At 42.7% G+C, this 25565-nt stretch overlaps 2 protein-coding genes across 3 annotated transcripts; both read right to left on the reverse strand.

Moving 5' to 3' along the window:
• Nucleotides 1-3516: 3516 nt before the first annotated feature.
• On the reverse strand, nucleotides 3517-4434 carry LOC124879778 (fatty acid-binding protein, liver-like). The gene is made up of 4 exons (XM_047384502.1): nucleotides 4313-4434; nucleotides 4061-4233; nucleotides 3732-3821; nucleotides 3517-3622 (listed from the first exon to the last, which is right to left on the reverse strand). Exons 1-4 carry the CDS (start codon nucleotides 4377-4379, stop codon nucleotides 3572-3574), a joined length of 381 nt encoding a protein of 126 aa, XP_047240458.1. The 5' UTR covers nucleotides 4380-4434; the 3' UTR covers nucleotides 3517-3571.
• A 1084-nt stretch (nucleotides 4435-5518) lies between these two features.
• On the reverse strand, nucleotides 5519-25362 carry LOC124879676 (Na(+)/H(+) exchanger beta-like). Of its 2 annotated transcripts, XM_047384391.1 has the most exons (13): nucleotides 24841-25362; nucleotides 20095-20555; nucleotides 19003-19253; nucleotides 18526-18743; nucleotides 18190-18386; nucleotides 17974-18063; nucleotides 17801-17871; nucleotides 14053-14214; nucleotides 13127-13244; nucleotides 12921-13019; nucleotides 9643-9715; nucleotides 7251-7519; nucleotides 5519-6163 (listed from the first exon to the last, which is right to left on the reverse strand). In XM_047384391.1, the coding sequence occupies exons 1-12, from the start codon at nucleotides 25124-25126 to the stop codon at nucleotides 7293-7295; spliced, it is 2253 nt and encodes a 750-aa protein (XP_047240347.1). In that variant the 5' UTR covers nucleotides 25127-25362; the 3' UTR covers nucleotides 5519-6163; nucleotides 7251-7292. The 2 variants fall into 2 exon arrangements, with proteins under 2 accessions (XP_047240347.1, XP_047240346.1); XM_047384390.1 differs by having other exon boundaries at nucleotides 5519-7519.
• Nucleotides 25363-25565: the final 203 nt, after the last annotated feature.

The following is a 25565-nucleotide window of genomic DNA, read 5'->3' on the forward strand; positions in this document are numbered from 1 at the left end:
TTCATTATTTTCCATAATGTCATGATGAAAATTTAACATTCATATATTTTAGATTCATTGCACACTAACTGAAATATTTCAGGTCTTTTATTGTCTTAATACGGATGATTTTGGCATACAGCTCATGAAAACCCAAAATTCCTATCTCACAAAATTAGCATATCATTAAAAGGGTCTCTAAACGAGCTATGAACCTAATCATCTGAATCAACGAGTTAACTCTAAACACCTGCAAAAGATTCCTGAGGCCTTTAAAATTCCCAGCCTGGTTCATCACTCAAAACCCCAATCATGGGTAAGACTGCCGACCTGACTGCTGTCCAGAAGGCCACTATTGACACCCTCAAGCAAGAGGGTAAGACACAGAAAGACATTTCTGAACGAATAGGCTGTTCCCAGAGTGCTGTATCCGGCACCTCAGTGGGAAGTCTGTGGGAAGGAAAAAGTGTGGCAGAAAACGCTGCACAACGAGAAGAGGTGACCGGACCCTGAGGAAGATTGTGGAGAAGGGCCGATTCCAGACCTTGGGGGACCTGCGGAAGCAGTGGACTGAGTCTGGAGTAGAAACATCCAGAGCCACCGTGCACAGGCGTGTGCAGGAAATGGGCTACAGGTGCCGCATTCCCCAGGTCAAGCCACTTTTGAACCAGAAACAGCGGCAGAAGCGCCTGACCTGGGCTACAGAGAAGCAGCACTGGACTGTTGCTCAGTGGTCCAAAGTACTTTTTTTGGATGAAAGCAAATTCTGCATGTCATTCGGAAATCAAGGTACCAGAGTCTGGAGGAAGACTGGGGAGAAGGAAATGCCAAAATGCCAGAAGTCCAGTGTCAAGTACCCACAGTCAGTGATGGTCTGGGGTGCCGTGTCAGCTGCTGGTGTTGGTCCACTGTGTTTTATCAAGGGCAGGGTCAATGCAGCTAGCTATCAGGAGATTTTGGAGCACTTCATGCTTCCATCTGCTGAAAAGCTTTATGGAGATGAAGATTTCATTTTTCAGCACGACCTGGCACCTGCTCACAGTGCCAAAACCACTGGTAAATGGTTTACTGACCATGGTATCACTGTGCTCAATTGGCCTGCCAACTCTCCTGACCTGAACCCCATAGAGAATCTGTGGGATATTGTGAAGAGAACGTTGAGAGACTCAAGACCCAACACTCTGGATGAGCTAAAGGCCGCTATCGAAGCATCCTGGGCCTCCATAAGACCTCAGCAGTGCCACAGGCTGATTGCCTCCATGCCACGCCGCATTGAAGCAGTCATTTCTGCCAAAGGATTCCCGACCAAGTATTGAGTGCATAACTGTACATGATTATTTGAAGGTTGATGTTTTTTGTATTAAAAACACTTTTCTTTTATTGGTCGGATGAAATATGCTAATTTTGTGAGATAGGAATTTTGGGTTTTCATGAGCTGTATGCCAAAATCATCCGTATTAAGACAATAAAAGACCTGAAATATTTCAGTTAGTGTGCAATGAATCTAAAATATATGAATGTTAAATTTTCATCATTACATTATGGAAAATAATGAACTTTATCACAATATGCTAATATTTTGAGAAGGACCTGTACACAGCAGATTAAGAAATGAAGAAAGCCTGGATGGGTGCCTTAGAGGCTAAAATGAGGATTCCAATGCTATCCATCCTTCCTTTAACACACGCTGCAATCAAGAGATGAATCTAAAAGAAATTAAAGAAGCTATTTGCAATATAAGAAATAATAAATCCCCTGGAAATGTTGGGTTAACAAGTGAACTCTTCACCACGGCTCGATTAAATGAACTTCTGAACCAAAACAAATTACCTTAATATAGAGAATTTGAGACACATCAGTCACTGATGTTAAGATATTTTCCCTTATTTTTGCTAAAAAATTAATAACAGGACTAAAAAATATTATTAAGAACAATCTGGGTTTATGACAGATAGATATATTTGTAACAACATCCATTTGATTTTAGGTGTGATCGGCTGTAATGAATATATATCCAACAATAGTTAGAAAAAAATAATTCTAAAGCATTTGACACTAAAGTCATACATTTTTGTTTAAAACCAGACAACACCTCGGATTTGGGACGTTTTTAAGAGCTGTTGCTGCTCTTCACAAAGGTTGGAATAACTCAGTTAAACTGGCCTCTGGTACACCAGAGGCTTGATATTCCTCATAGAAGTAGACAGGGTTGTCTTCTAGGCCCATTCTTATTCCTCCTTGTCCCACAGATCATGGCAGTATTATACATACCAAAAACCTCAGTTTCAGGAGGTCAGACCCTTGGGAAAAGAATTTAAATTGTCTCAACTAGCTGATGAAACAGCAGTCCTCCTCTCCAGCGAACATGAAGTTAGTAAAGCAGTGGCTTTAGCTCAGAATTAAAAATTAATCTTAATAAATCTGCCCTATTTCCTCTCAAAAACGCCCAGAAAATCTTCCAGAAATGAGTCTTTTACTTGTTAAAACTAAAATCACATGTTCGGGAGTCAATGAAAGAGATCAGAAATCACGTGGCGCCTCAACCCTTGAACAGATGTAACATGTGGCTGATGGGAGATCTGTCCTTAAGTGGTAGAGTGCTGTTGTCAAAGGAAGAAGATAGTTTCAGATCTGTGTCTTTATCACTAGATATCCTTAAAGAAGTTTCAAATAAATTATACCAAATATTATTTAATTTCATCTGGAGAAATAGAAACCATTATCTGAAGGATATCCTCTTTAATCCTGGGAAATATGGTGGCCTGGAAGTTTTTAAGTTTGGAAATGTTTCTCTCTGGATTGTGTAGGATTCAGTTCTGGAGAATGAAATCGCTTCACAAAGGTTAATTGAACCATTTCTATGTAGGTTGACCTTATGTTTTGAATCATTGGCCATCTGCAAGACTCAGATATGATTCGTTTTCAGGTTTCTGGTGGAGACTACCAGATGTTTATTTCTAATGTCCTGGTATGGTGCCAAGCTCTCTGACAAAGTTCGTTTTGGAAGAGAAGCCGCCCACAGCATCACAGATTCTCCACCGTACATAACAGTGGGTGTGAGGTGTTGTTTCAAATATTCACCCTGTTTCACAGCAGACCCACCTGAGAGAAATCAGTCTGATCTGACCAAAGCCAGTTTCAGTTTAAGTCCCAGTAGAGTTTAGAAAACTCCACGTTTCCATTTGTGAAGGTAGGAAAGAAAAAGCTTTTTCCTTGTATGACTCACAAACAAGTCAGCATATAGATGGCATCTAATGGTTGTTAGGGAGACAATGTGAGTGGAAAACAAAAGTTGGATCAAAGCAATAACGTGGAACATTTTTCAGGTCCTGGCTTTTCGGTTCCAGTTTAGATTCAGCTGAGCTCCCAAAGAACTCCACAAATAATTACCCAATGAATTAAAACTTAGTGAAACGTTTTCTGACCTGGATTCACAGAGAATCCAAGGAGAATCTTTGGAGCCATGTTTGAGATAGCTCAGAAATTAACAGACATTTCTTTGTCTCAGCACATTTATTTATTCTTGCAACATTTCTGATTAAATGAAGGAATGAGTGAAATGCTTAGATTAACCCAGTCGTCTATGTTCTGATCAGGCCCGCTTGCTCCTGCTAATGAAAGTCACTGATCCGGCCGTGACCGTCTGGAGAAAAACAGAAGCAGAAAGAAGAAGAAGAAAAAAACACATTTCTGAATATTAATAAGAACAATAAAACTCTGATTATCTACTGATTTTCACATGTGCTGCTCACCTCAATCATTTCGTCTCCTTGAATTTCTCGGACAGATGTGAACTTGTTGGTCTCACAAATCAGCTTCCCAGTTTCTTCCCTGACAGTGCACTGTTCCAGAACAGGAATACTGTATGGATACATGGATCCTAAAACTTTATCCAAATGCATTTCAATCAGATGTAGCAATGCAACTAAGATGTTTTCTCCTGCTCTTCATTTTTCTTTGCTCTTGCTGCTGTAATTCAGATTATTTCAGTTTTCATTTAGTCATTAAGGCCACACAGGACCGCATCCAGATATTTTACATGTTCCTGTTTTTGCTGTGTGCAGGAGCAGTTTTGGGTTACCTTTAACTTCCTGCCATCCAGAGAGCAGATTTCCGACTCTTTCCCGATGGTGAAGCTGTTGACCCTGCTGCAGAACCGAGTCTTCATGGTGCAGGTGAAGTCTCTGCCAGTATGCTTGATCACCATCACTGGTTTCACATCCTTACGCATCTTCACAACAACCTCAGGTGCACCTATATTGCGAGTTTAAACATATGAAGTCTGCACACAGGAAAAAGTGAGCTTTAGACTTGGTGAGAATCATCTTCTCACCAATGACTTTCAGGAATTCTTCCAGGTTCTCCTCAGAATAAACCTTCCAGGTGCCGTTGAAGTCCATGTCTGCTGGTTGTGTTGTGGGTTCAGAGCTTATAGTCACAGAAACATCAGCTGCTGGTTGGCATGTTGGGGACTTTAAGGTCCCTTATATGTGTCAGTGGGATTTCCTTTGAGAACAGAACTTTCCAGCAGTCTAACACCTTCTACATGCATCATTGCTGAGCTTTTTATCACCATTTTCCACATAACATCTGAGAAGACCCTTAGCAGAATGAAACCTGACAAAAGTAAAACATAGAAGTGGTCAGCACCGCTGCCTTGAATCAAGAAGGTTCTGGCCTCGAATCCTAAGCCGGCATGTTTTACCCGAGCACGCTTGGATTTAGTGCAGTTTTTCTTTGGCATTTTACTTGATTTCCTTTCATTTAAAAATAACTTCTTGATAGCAACTTTCAGCTAAGTCCATTTCCCCCAACCCTTGCCTGGTGTCTCATCTTTGCTAAACCTTTAAATTTTTGACAAGTTGTTTTTGCATTCACAGGTTAAATCAGTTTGATTTTATTAGTAGAAGTTTATGTCACTTAAATCCTATATAAATCAACATATCGACTTAATTTGTTTAACCACAATTAATGTATTTAAATCTTACTCTGCAGATCGGGACTTGGTGTTATTTGGGTGGGATTCCTCAGGGCATTGTTGTCAGCCCACTTTTATTCAGTATCTACACGGCCCCTCCCCTTCTGTATGAGCTGGAAACAACAGATGACCAACAGGAAGATGATGCATGACAGATCCTGCATCAGGTCTTTGCTGCATTTGTTTCTTTTCTTTAAAAGATGACTTTCAGAGACTGTTCATCTGCTTTTTGGATGCATGAACATTTGTTTAGCCTCCAGACAGATCAGGTTTTCAACCAAGATCTCTGTAAAACAAAAAAGGATTACTCTGTCTTTTAAACAGTAGCATCTTTTTATTTTTTGTAGATTTAACCAGACAAACTGGAATAGTCCACTAAAAATGAAGTGAAAAAGATGCCGAAGTCCAAATAAAGACCTCCAGACAGCTGAGAGAAGCCCTGATTTAAACCACTTTAAAAGAGTACAGGAATGTCTGGCTCACTGGAAGGTATATGAAAATACGGATGTACTACTGGAGGCCTTTTGCTCATTTAACATCACCAGAAACAATACAATGAAGCAATTTAGCAATAAACCTTTATTGTATTAAAGTTTTCCTTCATTTGATAAATGTTTCCAACACAACATATAAAAACAGAACAGGTAAAATGCAGCAGTAGCTAAGGCAGCTCAGTTCTGTGGGTTGCAGACGTTAAAATTCCCTTTAAGGTTTTAAAGCATGCTCCGTTAGGAGGAACATAAAGAAACATCATGGCCTGTTCATGAAACACTCATTTCAAATAGGAGTCCATGTTTTCTTCAGCCACGTTAGAGTCCCTGAGGAAACACGATGAGTCAGGCAGCGATTATCAAAAGAACAGAAGCTTTGGTCGAACATGTGCAGTTTTACTCTAAAGTCACCTGAAAGAAGTGATCTGTGGTTTCTGTCTGAGCATTTGTTTGGTGATCGCTCAGGAGGATGGGATTGGTTTTTATTAGTAAAGAAATATTTTTACTGAATCCTTTAGAAGATTTATTTTTTAATTATAAGGAAAAATATGTTGAGGCCAAGGTTCAATTTATCCCATGAAATTAGGTTAAAGAGGGAGCGACTGAATACAGCACAAGCCAAGCTTTAAAAACAACTGCAACTGACTTCATGTCTTGTGATTAGTTTGGCTAGCTAAAAACTCAACATCCTGGTGGAAATGCTTCAAGCTTCATCCTGGAAACAAAAAGATTAATATCAATGTTCTGAATACATTTTATTTTTAGTCAAACAGAATCACCATGCAGCCAGTACAGCAGTCAAGTCTATGATCATTATGTTCAATTCAGCCGAAACCTAATTAAAGCAAGTTGCACATTTTTATACCAGTAGTCTGTTGTTCTGGAGCAGCTGAACTGAGAAGATCAGTCTGTAAAACCGTAACTGGTTTACACTGAAATAAACAGTTTGTGACCCAGGAGGAGCAGTGAGAACTGGACAGGGTTTGGTCCACATGCCGGCAGTGACAGATATCAATGCATCTAACAGTCAGCTGGAGCAGTGAGTGGAGGTCAGCAGACACAGAGGGTTTCTCAGAGACACATTGGACAGCATCTGGGGTGATTCTTATCATTTACATCCCATCTCTGGTCCATTAGTAGACCAGTTGAGACCACTCCTCATGAGTTCTGGACTGTTTATGTCAGCTTGGTTTTGTGCTGCACAGCAGCATTAGTACACTGACAGCATTTATAAATATGTCTCTGAAAATGTTCAGAACCAGTTTTAATTAAAGCAGTTCTGGAGGAGTCCTGCAGGATTCCTCCTCAGGGTACCAAGAACACCTACAAAGCAATGACTGAAACCCCTAATATTCTGAGCTGGAGGACTGAGTCAAACAGAGAAATCTCATCTTCATCTGATCAGTCTTCATCTACGTTATCCCAACATCGAGGTACAGTGATGTAGGATATTCCTGATCCATCCTTCCTTTCTTTCCATTTTTCCCAGATTTCCTAGTGTTTCCCAGGTTTTTCAAGGTTTTTTTTGGGGCTTTGGCTGCTTTTCACTCGTTTTTATTCCAGTACTTAGACATCTTCATCCAATTAATCCTGACCGATAATTCAGTCAGATGTAAAATAATTTGATCAACTTGAATAATTAATCAACGGCAACTTCCTGGAAGCAATAATCCAAACAAATGAGCTGTTTAAGGACGTTTGAACAGTGTTGTGACTTCATTACTGTTATAAGCAGAGCTCCAGCCTTTGTGCTTTTAGGGGGAGGGGCTTGTTAAATATTCTGTTTTGGTACTCATCCTTACTCATTATAAAAACATCATCTGCACCATCATCATCAGCCTTCATCATGACAAGAAAAAGCTGCTTCCTTCCTCATCCTCATTCGGACCAGGATCACTGAGGCAACGAGATGGTTTCTGCCTCTCTGATTGGTCCTCGGACTGTGGGGTGGGGCTTCGATCTGTGCTCTTTGGTGACTCGTCCAGCAGGGAGGTGTCAGAGGGGCGGGGTTTTAGCTGAACAGCTCCGCCCCCAGGACTTTCACTGTCATCATAGGTGTAAACTTTATGTTCTGAAAATAAAAATCAGAAAACAAACTGAATTCAAATTAAATAAATTTGAAACATGAATTGAAATGAGATCTAAAGCTATAAGTTCTGTTTTATTATAATTAACAATTTAGCTTTTAAATGCTGCATTGTGAGAAGATGGACTTGCATGATTATAAACACAATAAAGCCAGAATATTTCACGTTTTTCTTTCAATTCTAAAACAAAAAGGATATTTAAAGTTTTTAACTAAAGCTTTTTATATAATATAAAAACACAACCAAGCAGACTTGACAGGCCCAAGCGCATAGTGAGGGTCTGCTGGGAACGTCTGGCGAAGCCCTCGGCCAGGGATGTATTCAACTCCCACCTCCGGGAGAGCTTTGACGGGATTCTGGGGGATGTTGGACACATAGAGTCCGAGTGGACCATGTTCTCCGCATCTATTATCGATGCTGCTGCCCGTAGCTGCGGCCGTAAGGTCTGCGGTACCTGTCGCGGCGGCAATCCCCGAACCCGGTGGTGGACACCGGCAGTAAGGGATGCTGTCAAGCTGAAGAAGGAGTCCTATCGGCTGTGGTTGGCTTGTGGGACTCCTGTGGCGGCTGACGGGTACCGTGAGGCCAAGCGTGCTGCGGCCCGGGCTGTGGCAGAGGCAAAAACTCGGGCCAGAGGGGAGTTTGGTGAAGCCATGGAGAAGGACTACCGGTTGGCCTTGAAGCGATTCTGGCAAACCGTCCAGCACCTCAGGAGGGGGAAGCAGTGCTTCGCCAACACAGTTTACAGTGGGGGTGGGGAGCCGATGACCTCGACTGGGGACATTATCGGGCGGTATAAGGAGCACTTCGAGGATCTCCTCAATCCTGCCATCACGCATTCCCTGGTGGAAACAGAGGCTGGGGACTCGGGGTTGGACTCTTTCATCACCCAGGCTGAAGTCACCGAGGTGGTTAAAAAGCTCCGTGGTGACAAGGCTTCGGGGTTGGATGAGATCCGCCCTGAGTACCTCAAGTCTCTGGATGTTGTAGGGCTGTCATGGTTGACACGCCTCTTCAACATTGCGTGGCGGTCGGGGACAGTACCTCTGGACTGGCAGACTGGGGTGGTGGTCCCCCTTCATAAGAAAGAGGGTATGTTCCAACTACAGGGGGATCACACTCCTCTGGTTTGGGGACCAGAGGATTTCGTCTCTTCTTTTTGCAGATGACGTGGTCCTGCTGGCCCCCTCTAGCCAAGACCTACAGCATGCGCTGGGGCGGTTCACAGCCGAGTGTGAAGCGGATGGGATGAAGATCAGCTCCTCCAAGTCCGAGGCCATGGTACTCGACCAGAAAAGGGTGGCTTGTCCTCTTCAGATTGGAGGGGAGTTCCTGCCTCAAGTGGAGGAGTTTAAGTATCTCGGGGTCTTGTTCACGAGTGAGGGAAGAATGGAGCAGGAGATCGACAGACGGATCGGTGCGGCTGCCACAGTAATGGGGTGCTGTTCCGGTCCGTTGTGGTGAAGAGAGAGCCGAGCCGGAAAGCGAAGCTCTCAATTTACCGGTTGGTCTACGTTCCTACCCTCACCTATGGCCATGAACTTTGGGTCACTCCCTTAGAGATAGGGTGAGGAGCTCGGCCATCCGGGAGGGGCTCGGAGTAGAGCCGCTGCTCCTCCACATCGAGAGGAGCCAGTTGAGGTGGCTCGGGCATCTATACCGGATGCCTCCTGGACACCATCCTCGGGAGGTGTTCCAGGCACGTCCCACCGGGAGGAGGCCCAGGGGACGGCCCAGGACACGCTGGAGGGACTATGTCTCTCGGCTGGCCTGGGAACGCCTTGGGCTCCCCCCGGACGAGCTGGAGGAGGTGTCTGGAGAGAGGGACGTCTGGGCGTCTCTGCTAAGTCTGCTGCCCCCGCGACCCAGTCCCAGATGAAGTGGAAGACGACGAGTACGAGTACAACCAAGTAGCTTTAATGTTAGTTTGTTTGTGATATTTATTTCTTGTCTCTTTTTCCTGTGGAGGTTATAAAATTTCAGTAAAAATGACAAAATGTTTTCATCTTTTTTTCATATAAATCTTTTGATTTGAGGCTCTATGATGAAAACGTGAAGGTTCAGTGAAGTCAAGGAGAAAAAATTTCCCGTTTCCATGGAAACTGACCTGGTTCAAACCAGACTTTCCTCACTGAGGGGGTCTCCTGTCGCTTTGCAGGAACGGTGAGGTAGTGACTCATCTGTGAGTGAGAGAAAGCAGCAGATGTTATCTCCAGACGTCTGGACGGTGGGTTCTGCCCAGATGGATCTGATGTAGAACTAGACTTATTCTACAGTCAAACTGGCAGAACTCACACAATCACAGGTTTCACATAAACTGACCCAAATCTGAGCGGTCCCTGAAGCCCCCGTTCATCAGTCAACTGTTTTATTTATAACTGCTTTATTGCTAGACCAGAATCAGCTTTATTGCTTGTTTTAAGTTTGTACAGACAAACAAGGAATTTGACTCTGGTACATTTTGTGTGTATATATATATATACAGTGCCTTGCGAAAGTATTCAGCCCCCTTGAACTTTTCAACCTCTTGCCACATTTCAGGCTTTAAACATAAAGATAGAAAATTCAATTTTTTTGTGAAGAATCAACAAGTGGGACACAATCGTGAAGTGGAATAAAATTTATTGGATGTGTCAAACTTTTTTAACAAATAAAAAACTGAAAAGTGGGGCGTGCGATATTATTCGGCCCCCTTGCGTTAATACTTTGTAGCGCCACCCTTTGCTGCAATTGCAGCTGCAAGTCTCTTGGGGTTTGTCTCTGTAACCCCCTGGGTTCCCCGGAATATAAATATGTTATTGTTGTTTTGAAAAATAACAAATTTAATGCATGCAGCTAAATATCTTAAAATAAGATATAAGAATTTCCAAGTCTTTTGGTAGGAGTTTGAAATGGGCAGGAGTCCATTAAAAAGAAAATAAACAGTTGAAGTAAGAAGTCTATTAAAATATTGTGTTCTGTCACTTTAAGAACGAACGATATAGTGTAGTTTGTGTAGTTTGTATGAAAAGGACACCGGAAGACTCCACCCAGACCCGGTTTGGGGAAAAGCCCGGGAAACCAACAGAAGAAGTGCAACAACTGAACTCTGCTCTAGCGCCGAGGGACAGTGGACAGATCGAGGAAGAAGTGTGCTGGATGCTGGAGGTCTGCACCGGAACCTGTGGATAAGGGAAGACTAGTTGCACCCGCGCTGGGTCCGCTGGTTGGATTTGGCCGCGGTTTCCTCCGCCTTTACCGAGAAAGGCGGGGATTAACTGCGGGTTACCGGGCGGAGATGAGTCGTCAGTAACAGACCTGCACCGGGGGTTTATGGACTATATTCCGGCTTCTATTTGTTTTATATATATATTTTTTTTTGTGGGTCCACTAATTAAAATGATCCTGTAATTTCTGTGTATTGAATTAAGACTAAAGGACTCTTATGTGTTCGGGACTGTTCAAAATAAGTTCATTTAGAGCTCAATAAGCATTTAAACAAACGGGAAAGTCCCTATCTATAACTCGGGTGGTTGACAAAGTTTGTTGTATATTTATTTGCGTTTTCTGTTGGGGTATTGGAGAGGTTAAAGAAAACTGCAAACAGATGGTACCTGTTTTGATTTATAAGCTTTCAGTCCAACATAAGAACGGTTACACTACAGTGTGATGGTATATTCCACTAGTTCACATGTGGTCTACTTTAAGTTTCATTTCGAAGTTTGGGAAATAAATACTTTAAACTTATAAAGCATCGTTATTTATGGGTCAGACATAGGTAGTTTACTAAGTTTAATTATTTATGACAACTCAGTACCTGGTGGTTCATGGGAGGTGTAGTAAAACCAGTTCTTGGGGTGTGACCTTAAATAAGTAGAACCCAGAGCGCTAAATCTAGCTTTAGATACAAGAAAGCGCTACATCTTTATCAGTTTTCACATCGAGAGACTGAAATTCTTGCTCATTCTTCCTTGTAAAACAGCTGGAGCTCAGTGAGGTTGGATGGAGAGCGTTCATGAACAGCAGTCTTCAGCTCTTTCCACAGATTCTCCATTGGATTCAGGCCTGGACTTTGACTAGGCCATTCCAACACCTGGATACGTTTATTTGTGAACCATTCCATTGTAGATTTGGCTTTATGTTTTGGATCATTGTCTTGTTGGAAGATAAATCTCCGTCCCAGTCTCAGATCTCTTGCAGACTCCAACAGGTTTTCTTCCAGAATGGTCCTGTATTTGGACCCATCCATCTTCCCATCAATTTGGACCATCTTCCCTGTCCCTGCTGATGAAAAGCAGGCCCAAACCATGATGCTGCCACCACCATGTTTGGCAGTGGGGATGGTGTGTTCAGGGTGATGAGCTGTGTTGTTTTTACACCAAACATATCGTTTTGCATTGTGGCCAAACAGTTTGATTTTGGTTTCATCTGACCAGAGCACCTTCTTCCACATGTTTGGTGTGTCATCCATCTCAGTGTGGTTTGGATCATCCACAAAACAGGACAGGTCCAGACTGCAACGAATAATCAGGACTGCAGAGAGAATAATCAGAGCTGACCTTCCCTCCATCCAGGACTTATACAGGTCAAGGGTCAGGAAAAGAGCTGCTAAAATCTCTGCAGACCCCACACACCCTGCACATAAACTGTTCAGAGCTTTACCTTCAGGTGCCGCCACAGAGACAGTTTCTTCCTCCAGGATGTTTCTCTGTTGAACATTTAATAGAGTACAAAACAACAGCATACAGATGTTGCAAATGCACCTTTTTATTATATATGTGTATATTGTACATTGTAAATTATAAATATGTTTATTCTGTAATGCAAAAACAGAACAAAAGAGCAAAGTGTACCGGAGTCAAATTCCTTGTTTGTATGTAGGAACTTAGCAATAAAGCTGATTCTGATTGGATCATTCAGAGATCCTCACTGAACTTCTGGACTGAGTTTGCTGCACTGAAAGTAAAGGGGCTGAATAATATTGCACGCCCCACTTTTCAGTTTTTTATTTGTTAAATAGTTTGACACATCCAATAAATTTCATTCCACTTCATGATTGTGTCCCACTTGTTGATTCTTCACAAAAAATTTGAATTTTCTATCTTTATGTTTAAAGCCTGAAATGTGGCAAAAGGTTGAAAAGTTCAAGGGGGGCGAATACTTTCGCAAGGCACTGTAGATATATTCTGATATTTAATAATGAAAGGGAATATAATTAAAATGTTGCCATATTGACTGCCAGTCAAAGGTAAAAAGTTCAATTAACAGCTAACCCTAACAGCAGAAAACTGTTTAAACAAGGAAAGATGCTTAGAATAGGGAAGGAGGGTTGAGTTCATTTTGGGTTAATGATGGATCGCTCTGTTTGGGGTTATGTAGCAGCTGAACCAGGCAGCCAGAACTCACCCTCCTCTCCATCTCCACCCTCTGCCTCCTGAAGCGAAACTCAGTCACGTCGTCTTCAAACGGATCCATGAAGAGGTCGTGTCTGCTGTACGAGCGCAGCTGAGAGAGGAAAAAAACTAGGGATGAGCATCTAACAGCTTCCTGCTGAGACATCATGACACCCAGCTCCCGTCATGACATCCACGGCTCCCAGACGTCTTCCTCACCTTTTGTCCGGCCTTCTGCAGGTTGGCCCGCAGGATCTTCCGGATCTCGGCCTCGCGGGTCTTGGGGATCCTCGGGATTGTTCTTTGTGGGGCCGCTTCTCTCTGGGGCTGGATTTTTCTTTTGGAGAGGCAGAAATAATCATTAAACTTAAAAGGAAACAAATAAACTCTTGGATGAGATGCTTACTTGCTTAGTTCATGGACTTCTAGGATAATTATTATTTCTAAAAGTGACTTATCAGAAATTAATATTTCTTAAAAGACAAACTAATTAAACCTCAAACTGAATGTATATATTTATCAGTCACACATCTGATTGTCCTCTACATTCAAGAATCTTCTTCCTCTCTGGCATCCTTTGTCTCATTTATTCACTATCTTCTTTGTTGCTCACGCCCAAACCTGCTCAGATGTCTTTTTCACTTTGTCTCCAGCTGGAACCGTCCCTCTGATCTACTCATTTCTAATCGGTACCTTTTCTTTAACATAGAGTCCTCCTGGACCAGAGCTTCTGTGTTTTTGTGTCTGGTGCTTCTTCTCAAACCCCCAGTGGGTTGCGACAGATGGCCGTTAAGACTGATGCCTGGTTCTGATCAGACTGATGCCTGGTTCTGCTCAGACTGATGCCTGGTTCTGCTCAGACTGATGCCTGGTTCTGCTCAGAATGAGGGATTGCTGCAAAGTTAATGACTCCATGCAAACGGCGGTTTTCCTTAGATTAAACACCATCTGACATGATAAACTGAACTCGACTGCTCTGTTTTATTACTACAATTAAATTAGAATGCATTGGAAAAAATAACAAGCGCACATCAGATAAACTGAATCGGAAGGATTTTAAAACATCTCGATGTCCTGTTTCTTTCCTGATTCATAACCTGGGCAGATTGGAGACCGTTTCTTAGCTGTGGAAATCCAAAACTCACTGGGCAGAGACGGCCGGCAGCTTGGCAGCGCTCCCACTCTCCATCAGCATCAAGGCCTGCTTCATCTCCAGCTTGTTGTAGAAGGAGATGAGCTGCGGCTCGTTGTAGCGCTCGCCTGCGATCAGCCACTTCTTTACGTACGTCTTATTGAAGCGATTTAGCCTGAAATGCATCATTAGAGGACTTTCTCTGTTAGAGTTTACAGATGTTCAGAGTAAGACATAAAGCAGCATAAAATCTCAAGTCACATCTAAACACCTGATAACCCGTAAAAGACCAGCACTGATGATGAACTAGTGTGAAAGAAAAAAATGAATCAAACTCAAGACAAGAAGAGGAATGAGTTTCTTTGAGATTAATAGTTTTGTAAATAATCAACCGCCATTACTGAACAACAGAATCATTTAGATGAAATCAAAACTGGGTTGAATCAGAATCAGACCGTTCGGCTCAATTATAATTTGGAGTAAATTTAAATGACCTGATATGAAGTAAACAGGACTTTTTCTACAGTGCACTGTGGACACAAACAAACGCTTTAATCAACGCACTCCAACCACTTCATCAAATTATTGGTAAATGTTGCATTTCACACATAACCGTTTAATCCAACTAAGGGTTAGGCTTGGGGATAGGACACAGACATGATTTATTCACCATAAATGAGAAGTTTTTCCTTTCAGCTCAGGAAATTTGTGATGTTGTATTCCTGTACAGAAACAAACCACTTCCTGTTTTTTCTGTGTTCTCACTGAGTTTACAATAAAATGTCCATCAGAATAAAGATATTTCCACAACGTGTCCATAACGTTGTCATTTGCTCACCTGAGACAGTGGAGTAAAACCATGGAAATATTTTCTGTCAGGTAATCCTAATTCATCCACTGACAGTGTTTCTCTGTTCTTTCTGCAGGGTTGCATTCAATGTTCCGACACATTTCTGTGTCAGAAGTCCAACTTTTAAATATTAAAACTTCAGACATAGATAGTCATCAGGTAACAAGAAGGAAATTATATTTTATTATACTGGGTCTCTAGTTTTCCAGAATAACCCAGAGCTGAAAGATACATACTGACATACTGATAAAAGTTTTTATACACTTTGAAATTAGTGACATTTTTTCATGTTCCAACCACAAACCTCCATTTTTTGGGTGGATTTTCAGTGACAGGCAGTAATAAAGTGTCTATATTTGTAAGGTGGAAGATAATTGGTACAAAGTTTTCACAATAATCTGAAGAGTGTGGTGTGCATTTATATTCAGCCCCTCTAAACCATCTCATCCCATCTCTGGATGTATATTCAGGGCGGTCGTCCTGCTGGATGGTGAATCTCCACAGGATTGTCCTGAAAGAAAACTCCATCCACCTTCACATCAACTCTGATGAGCTTCTCATGCTGCCACCACCACGTTTCCCTGTGAGGATATATTTATAGGGCGATATGCAGTGCTACATTTCCGCCACATATTGCTTTGCATGTAGGTCAGAAAGTACAGGGGTTGGACAATAAAACTGAAACACCTGTCATTTTAGTGTGGGAGGTATCATGGCTAAATTGGACCAGCCTGGTAGCCAGTCTTCATTGATTGCACATTGCACCAGTAAGAGCAGAGTGTGAAGGTTCAATTAGCAGGGTAAGAGCACAGTTTTGCTCAAAATATTGAAATGCACATAACATAATGGGTGACATACCAGAGTTCAAAAGAGGACAAATTGTTGGTGCACGTCTTGCTGGCGCATCTGTGACCAAGACAGAAAGTCTTTGTGATGTATCAAGAGCCACGGTATCCAGGGTAATGTCAGCATACCATCAAGAAGGATGAACCACATCCAACAGGATTAACTGTGGACTCAAGAGGAAGCTGTCTGAAAGGGATGTTCGGGTGCTAACCCGGATTGTATCCAAAAAACATAAAACCACGGCTGCCCAAATCACAGCAGAATTAAATGTGCACCTCAACTCTCCTGTTTCCACCAGAACTGTCCGTCAGGATCTCCACAGGGTCAATATACACGGCCGGGCTACTATAGCCAAACCTTTGGTCACTCATGCCAATGCCAAACGTCGGTTTCAATGGTGCAAGGAGCGCAAATCTTGGGCTGTGGACAATGTGAAACATGTATTGTTCTCTGATGAGTCCACCTTTACTGTTTTCCCCACATCCGGGAGAGTTACGGTGTGGAGAAGCCCCAAAGAAGCGTACCACCCAGACTGTTGCATGCCCAGAGTGAAGCATGGGGGTGGATCAGTGATGGTTTGGGCTGCCATATCATGGCATTCCCTTGGTCCAATACTTGTGCTAGATGGGCGCATCACTGCCAAGGACTACCGAACCATTCTTGAGGACCATGTGCATCCAATGGTTCAAACATTGTATCCTGAAGGTGGTGGTGTGTATCAGGATGACAATGCACCAATACACACAGCAAGACTGGTGAAAGATTGGTTTGATGAACATGAAAGTGAAGTTAAACATCTCCCATGGCCTGCACAGTCACCAGATCTAAATATTATTGAGCCACTTTGGGGTGTTTTGGAGGAGCGAGTCAGGAAACGTTTTCCTCCACCAGTATCACGTAGTGACCTGGCCACTATCCTGCTAGAAGAATGGCTTAAAATCCCTCTGACCACTGTGCAGGACTTGTATATGTCATTCCCAAGACGAATTGATGCTGTATTGGCCGCAAAAGGAGGCCCTACACCATACTAATAAATGATTGTGGTCTAAAACCAGGTGTTTCAGTTTCATTGTCCAACCCTTGTATAATTCTGGTCTCCTCTGAGCAGAGCACCTTCTTTCACATGAAGATGTTTGAACCTCTTCCACAGGTCTTCTTCAGTTCTGAGCTCCTGGTGGGGAGTAGCCAGGTTTTTAAGCTCCTGGGTTCAATTCACATGCAGGTCCGTGGTGCTCATCCCTCGGCATGTTGTTGATCATCTCTGACCCCTTAGCTTGGTTACCCTGGTCACATGAATGAAAGTGTGAACTGCCCTTAAGCTTCTTTAAAAGGAGTTTCAGTGCTGTGTTGTATGTGGGGGGGAAGGTGACACCTCAGTTCTCCTTGGTTAGGAGATGGTTTCTCCTGTCTGACGTAAATGTCTTCCTTTACTCCTCTCTCAAGCCATTTGTCTTCTCTGACTCTGGACAGAGAAGACAAATGGAAGAGGCTGAAACGTCTTCAAGAATTACAAAAAGTCCAGTTGCTTTTGATTTTGTTTTTCCAACTACCTTGACCTGGATGACTGAGAAACTACACCAGCATCTTCTTCCACATGTTTGCTGTTTATTCCACAAAATGCAACCAGGACTTTTTTACGGTTTTCTTCCCACCACTCTTCCATGAAGATCATATTTGTTTGTGGACAGTTTCGCTATTTACCATTTACAACTGGTGGCACTGGGCTTTATTTAGGGGTATTAGTGTACATAGGTTGCAGATGTTGGAGACTGATTTTATAGATGAACCACGTGGAAATCATAAACATGTTTTAAATCTTAACCTCTCTCCAGAGAAGGAGCATGATGCTAATGTGGGGGAACAACCGTCTGCTCCTCGGCTGAAATGTGGAGGAGATGGACTGAGTTTGCAAAAAATGTTTTCCTTTCTTAGCAGGAAATGTGTTCATTAAGTAGATTAAAAACTTAATTTTAATACCTTATTTTTAAAAAAAAAGGTAGTTTTACATAAACATCACCAGCTCATAAACACATAGAAAACAGGAGAAATGTTTGAAAGGTCCTACTTGTCTTTCCAGTGATGATGTCCATAATGTCCGCAGATGTCTTCGATTCCTGTAAGCAGGTGATCCAGAAACTATGGACAACATTTAGATGTTGTTTTAGTATATCTTGAATTAACAGTTTGAAACAGGTGCAGATGTTTCATATCATTGGGAAGAATGACTGAAAGTCCCACCTGTGTGTGAATCTCCTCGTTTATTGACCCTTTGCTCTCCTTCTTCCTCTTCACGGCCAGGAGCTCCACCAGAGGCCTGATGGTCATTCCCTGAGGATGGAAACAGACGTTACACCAAACACATACCAGTTTGTTTTTAAAGATTTGGTTTTACTTATCATTTGTTTTAATAAAAACTAATCAACAGTTCAAATGTCTGTGTTTAAATGACCACACCTGCACAAAGACAGTGAAGAAGATGACTGTGATGATGGCGGTTAGGAACATGTGCTTCATCTCGTTGTCAGTCAGAAGGAATCCCAGAGAGAAGGCGATTGCGCCTCGCAGGCCACCGTAGGCCACGATGAACTGGTCCTTTTTGGTCAGCTTCACAATACGAAATTTATTTATAATGAATGTGAGACCAACGACTCCTGAAACACAGAACCATTTTTTACAGAACTGAATAAAAGCAACAGTGCTAACAAGGGCAAAAAACCCACGAGTTTCTAATGGAAAAACCCAGTAGAACTAGTAGAAACAGATGTTGTATCACTGTTTAGCTAAACTGACCCAACACTCTGGAGAGGAGACAGAGGATGAGGGTGAAGATCACAAAGATCCAGTTCCAGTTGTGGGGACCTTCCACTGTGGAAACCCCGAGGAAGATGAAGATCAGTGTCTCACTCACGCTGCTCCACATCTTCAGGAAGTATTTGATGGTTGTGTAGGACTTGTGGGAGATGTTGGCCTCCACATACGGCCGCATAATTACACCACAGGCAATCAAACTGTTTGGGATTGGGAGAACCAGAGAAAAGAGGTGAAGAAGTTCTCAAAAGCTTACAGGTTTAACACCAATATGAAAGAATGTTTCAGCCCAAACAGCCCCGACCACTGGACCTCTGAAGGTCTGCTGTGGTATCCGACACTGACCCGTCAGAAACCCAACAAAACCTGGAGGAGATGAAACATTTTCTGAATTCTGTATAAACCCTACAATCAGGTATGAATATTCTCAGCAATCATCTGAGGTACTCCTCCACTTACGACATGATTCCTGATAGATGGAAGACTTCTGCAGAGAGGTAAGCCATGTAGCTGTAGAGGAAGACAAACAGGGGCTCGATGACACGGGAGTGCGAGGTGAAGCGGGACGTGAAGGCTCCCAGGACGCCGTAGATGATTCCTGCCAGGATGCCGCCAAGCGAAACCACAAAGAAAGAGACCACACCGAGGAAGGCGTCCCCAGCAGTCACAGTTCCTGCGTGGGAAAACTCCTCAAACAGGTGATACAGAACCTGTAGGAGAAACACCCATGGCAATTATTCTAACTGTGCTGCTTCAGTGCGATTCAGCTGAATGCATCAAAAACTGGCTTAAGTTAGAAATATTGAATCTAAAAAAACTATTTTAATCCCAATATTAGCAACAAAGCTTAACAAAATTATGAATTTAGAAATACATCCAGGTTCTACATTTTACTTTCAATATGTAATATTTTTCTCCAATTTCCTCTAAATAAAAACCAGTTCATGCTAAACTAGACATGAAATTACCATCAGTGAGTCTGTGGCAGCCATGGTTTCTCTAGTTGCTTCATTTGTGATTAACCTGCTGATGCACCGTCCTTAAAAAAACTGCTTATTTATTTGGTATTGGGTGTCGTAGTTTCAAGAATTTCTGATTAAAATACCCAGAATATTATTCCCGCCAGTGGCAAAGCTGGGAAGGATATCTCCAAGTTTTGGTTCAAAAAACATGTTTGATTTACCTGAAGATGAGCAAAAACGTTTTAAATTAACCAAGTTGTCGTACTTAATGTTTTCAAGTTAAATAAAACATATAAATTATGTATATACTTTAACAGTTAAATAATCTTGACTGAAAAACAGTTTGTCCAGTAAAAAACTCAGTGGGTTTTGTCTCTCACTTGTGAAGGAATAAAACTTAATCTTCACGTTAATTTTGGTTGTGCTGTTTGAGGATTTTCACAATGTTGACGTTTATTCTGCAATTTGAATTTCTTGCCTCATTTCTGAGGTTTTTCTTCCATTAGTTCTGAAACCTTCTGAAGTTTTTAACAAGGCTAAGGATACATTTCTCACCACATATCACCCTCCCTCCATGTGTCCAGCTTACCACAGTGACAGCGTCATTAAGAAGCGACTCTCCAAACACCAGGATGTGCAGCAGCTCGTTGATGTGGATTTCTTCAAATACGGCCAGGACCGCCACGGGGTCCACGGCCGAGATGATGGAACCAAACAGCAGACATGACAGCAGGTCAACATGGCTGACCTGGGCTGCCTCAATCTGACAGACGGCGAACATCATCCCGCCGATGAAGAAGGCATTCCACAGCGTCCCCACCACGGCAAAAACTAGGATGGTGCCCATGTTCTCCGTGAAGGCCCGGATAGGCAGGAAGTAGCCGGCATCAAGGATGATGGGAGGCAGCAGGTAGAGGAAGAAAAGCTTGGAGTCCAGGACTGGAGCCTTCTCTTTCATCGCTTTGATGACACCACCAACAAGCAGGCCGACAAAGATCAGAACACAGCTCTCTGGAACGATGTTGGATACTCTGGGAATGATGTGAAAACCTGTCAGGAGGAGAAGAAAGATTAATTTATTTAATAAAAACTTGTTGAAGGAGGAGCTCTAGACAGAACCATTGTAATAACCTTTGCTTTCTGGCTTCCAAAAGTTACATTTTCTTGTTAGAACACAGGTTTTAGTGGTAAAAAGTGCTTAAAATAAAAATTAAACTGGGAGAACTATTGGACATTTGAGAGAGAAACCTGTTTAAAGTCTCTGGAGATGCATCAGTGTCTGGTTCATACCTAGAAAGGACCAAGATGACATCAAAATGCATCATCAGCAGCAGCCTCAGAAAATCTCCGAGTGGAAATATCAGACGGGATCTCTCCTGGTCGATGATGTGAGATAAAACTCAGGGCTAACACTCTAACATCCAGTCTGACTAAAAGGGGCTTTACAGAATCTAGTTCCTGCAGACATCAGTCTCTTTTCCTCCTTAACTGGAACTTCAACCTTCAAACAGTTGAAACACTTCACAAAAAGGAAATGTAGAACGTGTTCCTCACAGCTCCTCCAGACACAAAGCGCTAGTTTTCTGCAGTGCAATGAAACCATTCCTACTAACAACATGGTGGTGGCAGCATCATGATGTGGGATGCTTTTCTTCAGCAGGGACAGGGAAGCTGGTGAAAGTTCATGTGAAGGTGTTTGGAGCTAAATCCAAGACAATCCTGGAAGAAACTTGTTAGAGACTGCAGAAGACCAGAGACTGGGGTGGAGGTTCACCTTCCAGTAGGATGACCACCCTGACCATACAGCCCAAGATACAATGAGATGTTTTAGATCAAAGCTCATTCATGTGTTACAATGGCCTAATGGTGTGAATACTTTTTAAGGCACTGCCACTAAGTAATTACAGTTATAGATGCTGCCTTTAAAACTGACCCCATAGCAGCTTGTGTGAAACTAAAGAACACAATTGAGCGTTTTTGAGATTTAATGAAATTGGACCTTTTCCACATAATTGAAGCTGAAGGGACCGTGATGCAGATCCTCACGAACTCTAAAACCTTTTGGTTTTAGGCCTCAACACTCAGGTCATGTGACTGAGGTCAGCATAACGTGACGTTTGTAGAGTCAATGATGCTTCAGTCCTCCTCCTTCGCGCTCTGCACACTGACAGCTTTGTTATCGAGCTGTGCATTAGGACAGGAAGTACGTCCAGCCCACGGAGACAACAGCTGCACCAACAGATAAACCACCACTGAGCCTCTCTGAGCTTTCTCTGTAAGGCCTCAGAGACTCGGATCAGCATGTAGATTTACAACCACAGAACGAGGTTTCACTGCATCTTCACTTTCTGAAGGAAGAAATACATTTCAGCCTCTACTCAGTTCAACCCACAACTGGAGCTACAACGTTAAACACAGCGAGATTTAATGATGTAAATACTGACATTACATCATTTATGTATGCAAGTCTAAATAGACATAAATAAATATTCTGGGTTCCCAGATTGAGGAAAATCATTCAGTTTACTTTATCTGCACGTCTGGACTGAAATGATTTAGATTTCACACTAATGTTCTGTCTGAAGAAACAAAACAGGAAAACAGAAACCAAAGTCCTACACAGTTGAAACCAGAGGTTTATATAAAAAACACACATAAACCTTTTATTCTCACTGACGTGAAATCAGACTAAACTTTTACCAAAATCATTTCTACTTGATGAGTGCAGATTACTGCCCCTGATGTCATGGCTTTGTAAGCTTCTGATAGATTCATTCATTACATCTGAGTTCAATAAAGGCGCAACTGTGGATGTAATTTAAGCCATCACCTCAAACACATTGCTTTCTTGTGTGACATATCAGAGGGAGAACTGTGGACCTCCACCAGTCTGGTTTTCCTTGGTTCCAGCTTCCAGATACCTGAAGGTTCTAGTTTCATTTGTTCAAAGAATATATGCAGGTATAAAAACCATGGGGATGTCCCACCTTCCTCCTATTCAGGAAGGAGATGGGTTCTGGTGTGAAAAGTGTGAATCAACCCCAGAACGAAAGCAGAAGACCTTGTGAAGGTTAGAGTGTCATCATCCAGAGTGAAACGAGACCTGGACCAACATGGGCTGAAAGGCCACTCAGAGAAGAAGAAGCCAGAACTCCAGAAGCAACAGAAAAACACAGATTATGGTTTCCAAATGCACTCAGGGACATAGAGCTTCACTTTTGGAGACATGTTCTGTGGTTTGATGAAACTGCACATTGAAGTGTTTGGACATCATGACCATCATCACTTTTGGAGGAAAAAGTGAGAAGCTTGCAAGCCTGAGAACATCAACCCTGCTGTGAAGTGGCAGCTTCACGATGTGGGCGTGTTTCACTGTAGGAGGGACTGGTGCACTTCCCAAAATACAGCAGATGGCCTCTTGAGGAAAGAACATCATGTAGAAACATTGAAGCAACATCTCAAAACATCATCTAAGAAGTGAAAGCTTGGACCCAAATGGGTCTTCCAAATGGACAGTGACCTTAAAGATACTGCCATTAGCTACAAACTGGCTTAAGGACAACAAAGTCCACATTTTGGAGAGACCATCTCAAAGCCCTAATCTCAGTTTCATAGGAAATTTGTGAGAAAAGCTGAAAAGGTGTGAGTGAGCAAGGTGGCCTAGAAACCTGACCCAGTTTCAGCAGTTCTGTCAGGAGGAATGGGCCAAAATCAATGTGAGAAGCTGATAGAAAGAAACAAGAAGCATTTAACCCAAATCAGACCCTTTAAAGAGAAATCTACCAAATAGTAAAGAAAGTTAACTTCAGAACGGTCTGTTTATGTCTTTAAAATCTGAACAGCTGAAATATCTGGTTAAATCTGCAAGAAAACAACCACTCCACCTGTCTCCAGGGAGTGAACCTTGAATGCCTCAGATCAATGGTTAAATGACCACTTCCTCTAGTTAAAGCAGATCAAACCAACACCAACATCATGTCCTCTCTTAGCGCAGTTCCTCGCATGAAGCCACATCTTAGTCTCTGAAACGTTCGCTGGTTACGAGATAATCGCTGAAATAGTCCATCTGAGCGGAGACCAAAGTATGGACAGTCCCTTTCCTTAAATAGTGTCAGATGGTGCTGAATGCAGCTGCATTCATTTAAACTGGGACACAGGAACACAGCCCACTGCGCTCCAGTTTGGCCATCTCTGCACTGGTTACCAGTTCATTTTAGGGCTAAATGCAAAAACTTCTCAAGATGAATTTTACAAGCCACAACCAGACCTGATTACTGGCTGACCTGAAGTGTTGCACAAGTACTGCTGCTGTAAAAAGGCTATTTCCTGTAAAGGATTAATAATAATTATTCTAGTCTATCCGAAAGGAGCTCAAAATGCATGACCTGGACCCCAGAAGATGTTAACACAACCATTAACGGACAGAAACTAGGACCCTCATTGGCTCTTGGCTCGGTGAATAAACTGGGATGTTGCACATTTTTATTCACCTGATCGTCTTCTTGATTAGACAGAAACTACCCAAACTTTCAAGAAATCTGCTGGAAGGCTGGAGTCTGTATGAAGATGTCAAAAAGATGGGATTTGGAGGCAGAACTATCTTTTTATGGGTCAAACTGGGGCATTGTTGGAGTTAGGGTAGCACCATAAGAGGGAAACATGTATTTGAGCTCCTGGAGTAATGCTGGTAGGTCAACCTCTCCTGGGAAGGGTCTCCACTGCTGCATGTTCTCCGTTTCTGATTTTGTTTAGATGAGGTGTTGCTTTATGAGAGAAGCCCAGGTTGGTTTATTTTTACGCTGATTATTTTGATCCAATATTAAAATTAGTTTGATCTGAAACCTTTTAGTGACTAAAAACAGAAGGAATCTGTAGGGGGTAAATACTTTTTACACCACTGTTCTAACATTTTGGTATGATTACATTATGGGCCGCTTGCGGAACCAATGAAACTGGGTTCTTTGCCTTGTTGCCTTGAGTTAGGAGTCTTTTTCTGCCTTTGATTCACATGTCAGAATAAAAAGGCTTAAAAGGTTCTGGACTGGAAATGCCTGCAAAAGCAACTGAAGTCCAAAGCTAAACTCTGACACACCCTCAGAAGGTCTGCAGAACCAAACCAGAACTGAAGCCACTTTGAAAGCAAAGATGAGGATTTTCTCTTGTTTTTTTGTAGCAGAATTCGGGCCAAAACTAATCATTTCCTTTCTGTTTTATTCAGTTTTGTAACTTAAACATAAACGTATCAAAGAAGGAATCCAATTCAAACGCTGAGTGAACTTTCTTCCTGCTCTGCGTTCAGCTGATGATTAATTAAACTCTGAAGGTTCTGACTCACCCAGTTTCATGAGCAGGGCCAGCAGGATCCACAGGGAGATCTCAAACGGCTTCCTAACATGCCCGTAGTTAAAGGCGAGGACGGGGAAAGCCTTCCTGTGATTCGCGGAGTTGGTTCCGTTGTGCGGGTCCGGATCATGATCCTCCTGGGTGGCCGTGCTTGGTTCTCTCCACGTGTCGTTGTGTCCTGTGAGGACATCCCTGGTCCGGGAGGAACCAGTGAGCAACAGGAGGACCATTGTGAATCCAGACCAGAACCGAGCGGGTCCTGGACCGAGCACAGCCATGTTTCGATGGACCGGTTCAGATCAACGGCTGAGGAAGATGATGAGGAGGAGGGATTGCGCCACGGGGAGGCACAGACTTTTCCGCAGAAACTCTGCGGTCATGTTAAACCCGCGCACACCTGCAGAGGAGCACAAGGTGTCTGGAGGAAGAAGATCAGCTCCTCATCCTCAGACACGAGCCCCCGTCACGCGCTCTGACAGCCTGCAGCTGCTCAGTCTGACCGCTGGAGGGCGCTCCTCCTTCACAGAAACCTGCTCTTCTTCTCTGCCTCACTGAGCAGAAGGGACACCTGCTGGAGAAGAGTCTTCACATGTTCCTCTCAACAGGCCAGATCAATCAATCAATCAATCAATCAATCAACCAATCAATCAATCATTCAATCAATCAACCAATCAACCAATCAATCAACCAACCAATCAATCAACCAATCAATCAATC

This window comes from Girardinichthys multiradiatus, chromosome 13, assembly GCF_021462225.1.
Source record: "Girardinichthys multiradiatus isolate DD_20200921_A chromosome 13, DD_fGirMul_XY1, whole genome shotgun sequence".
NCBI classification, from domain to species: Eukaryota; Metazoa; Chordata; class Actinopteri; order Cyprinodontiformes; family Goodeidae; genus Girardinichthys; species Girardinichthys multiradiatus.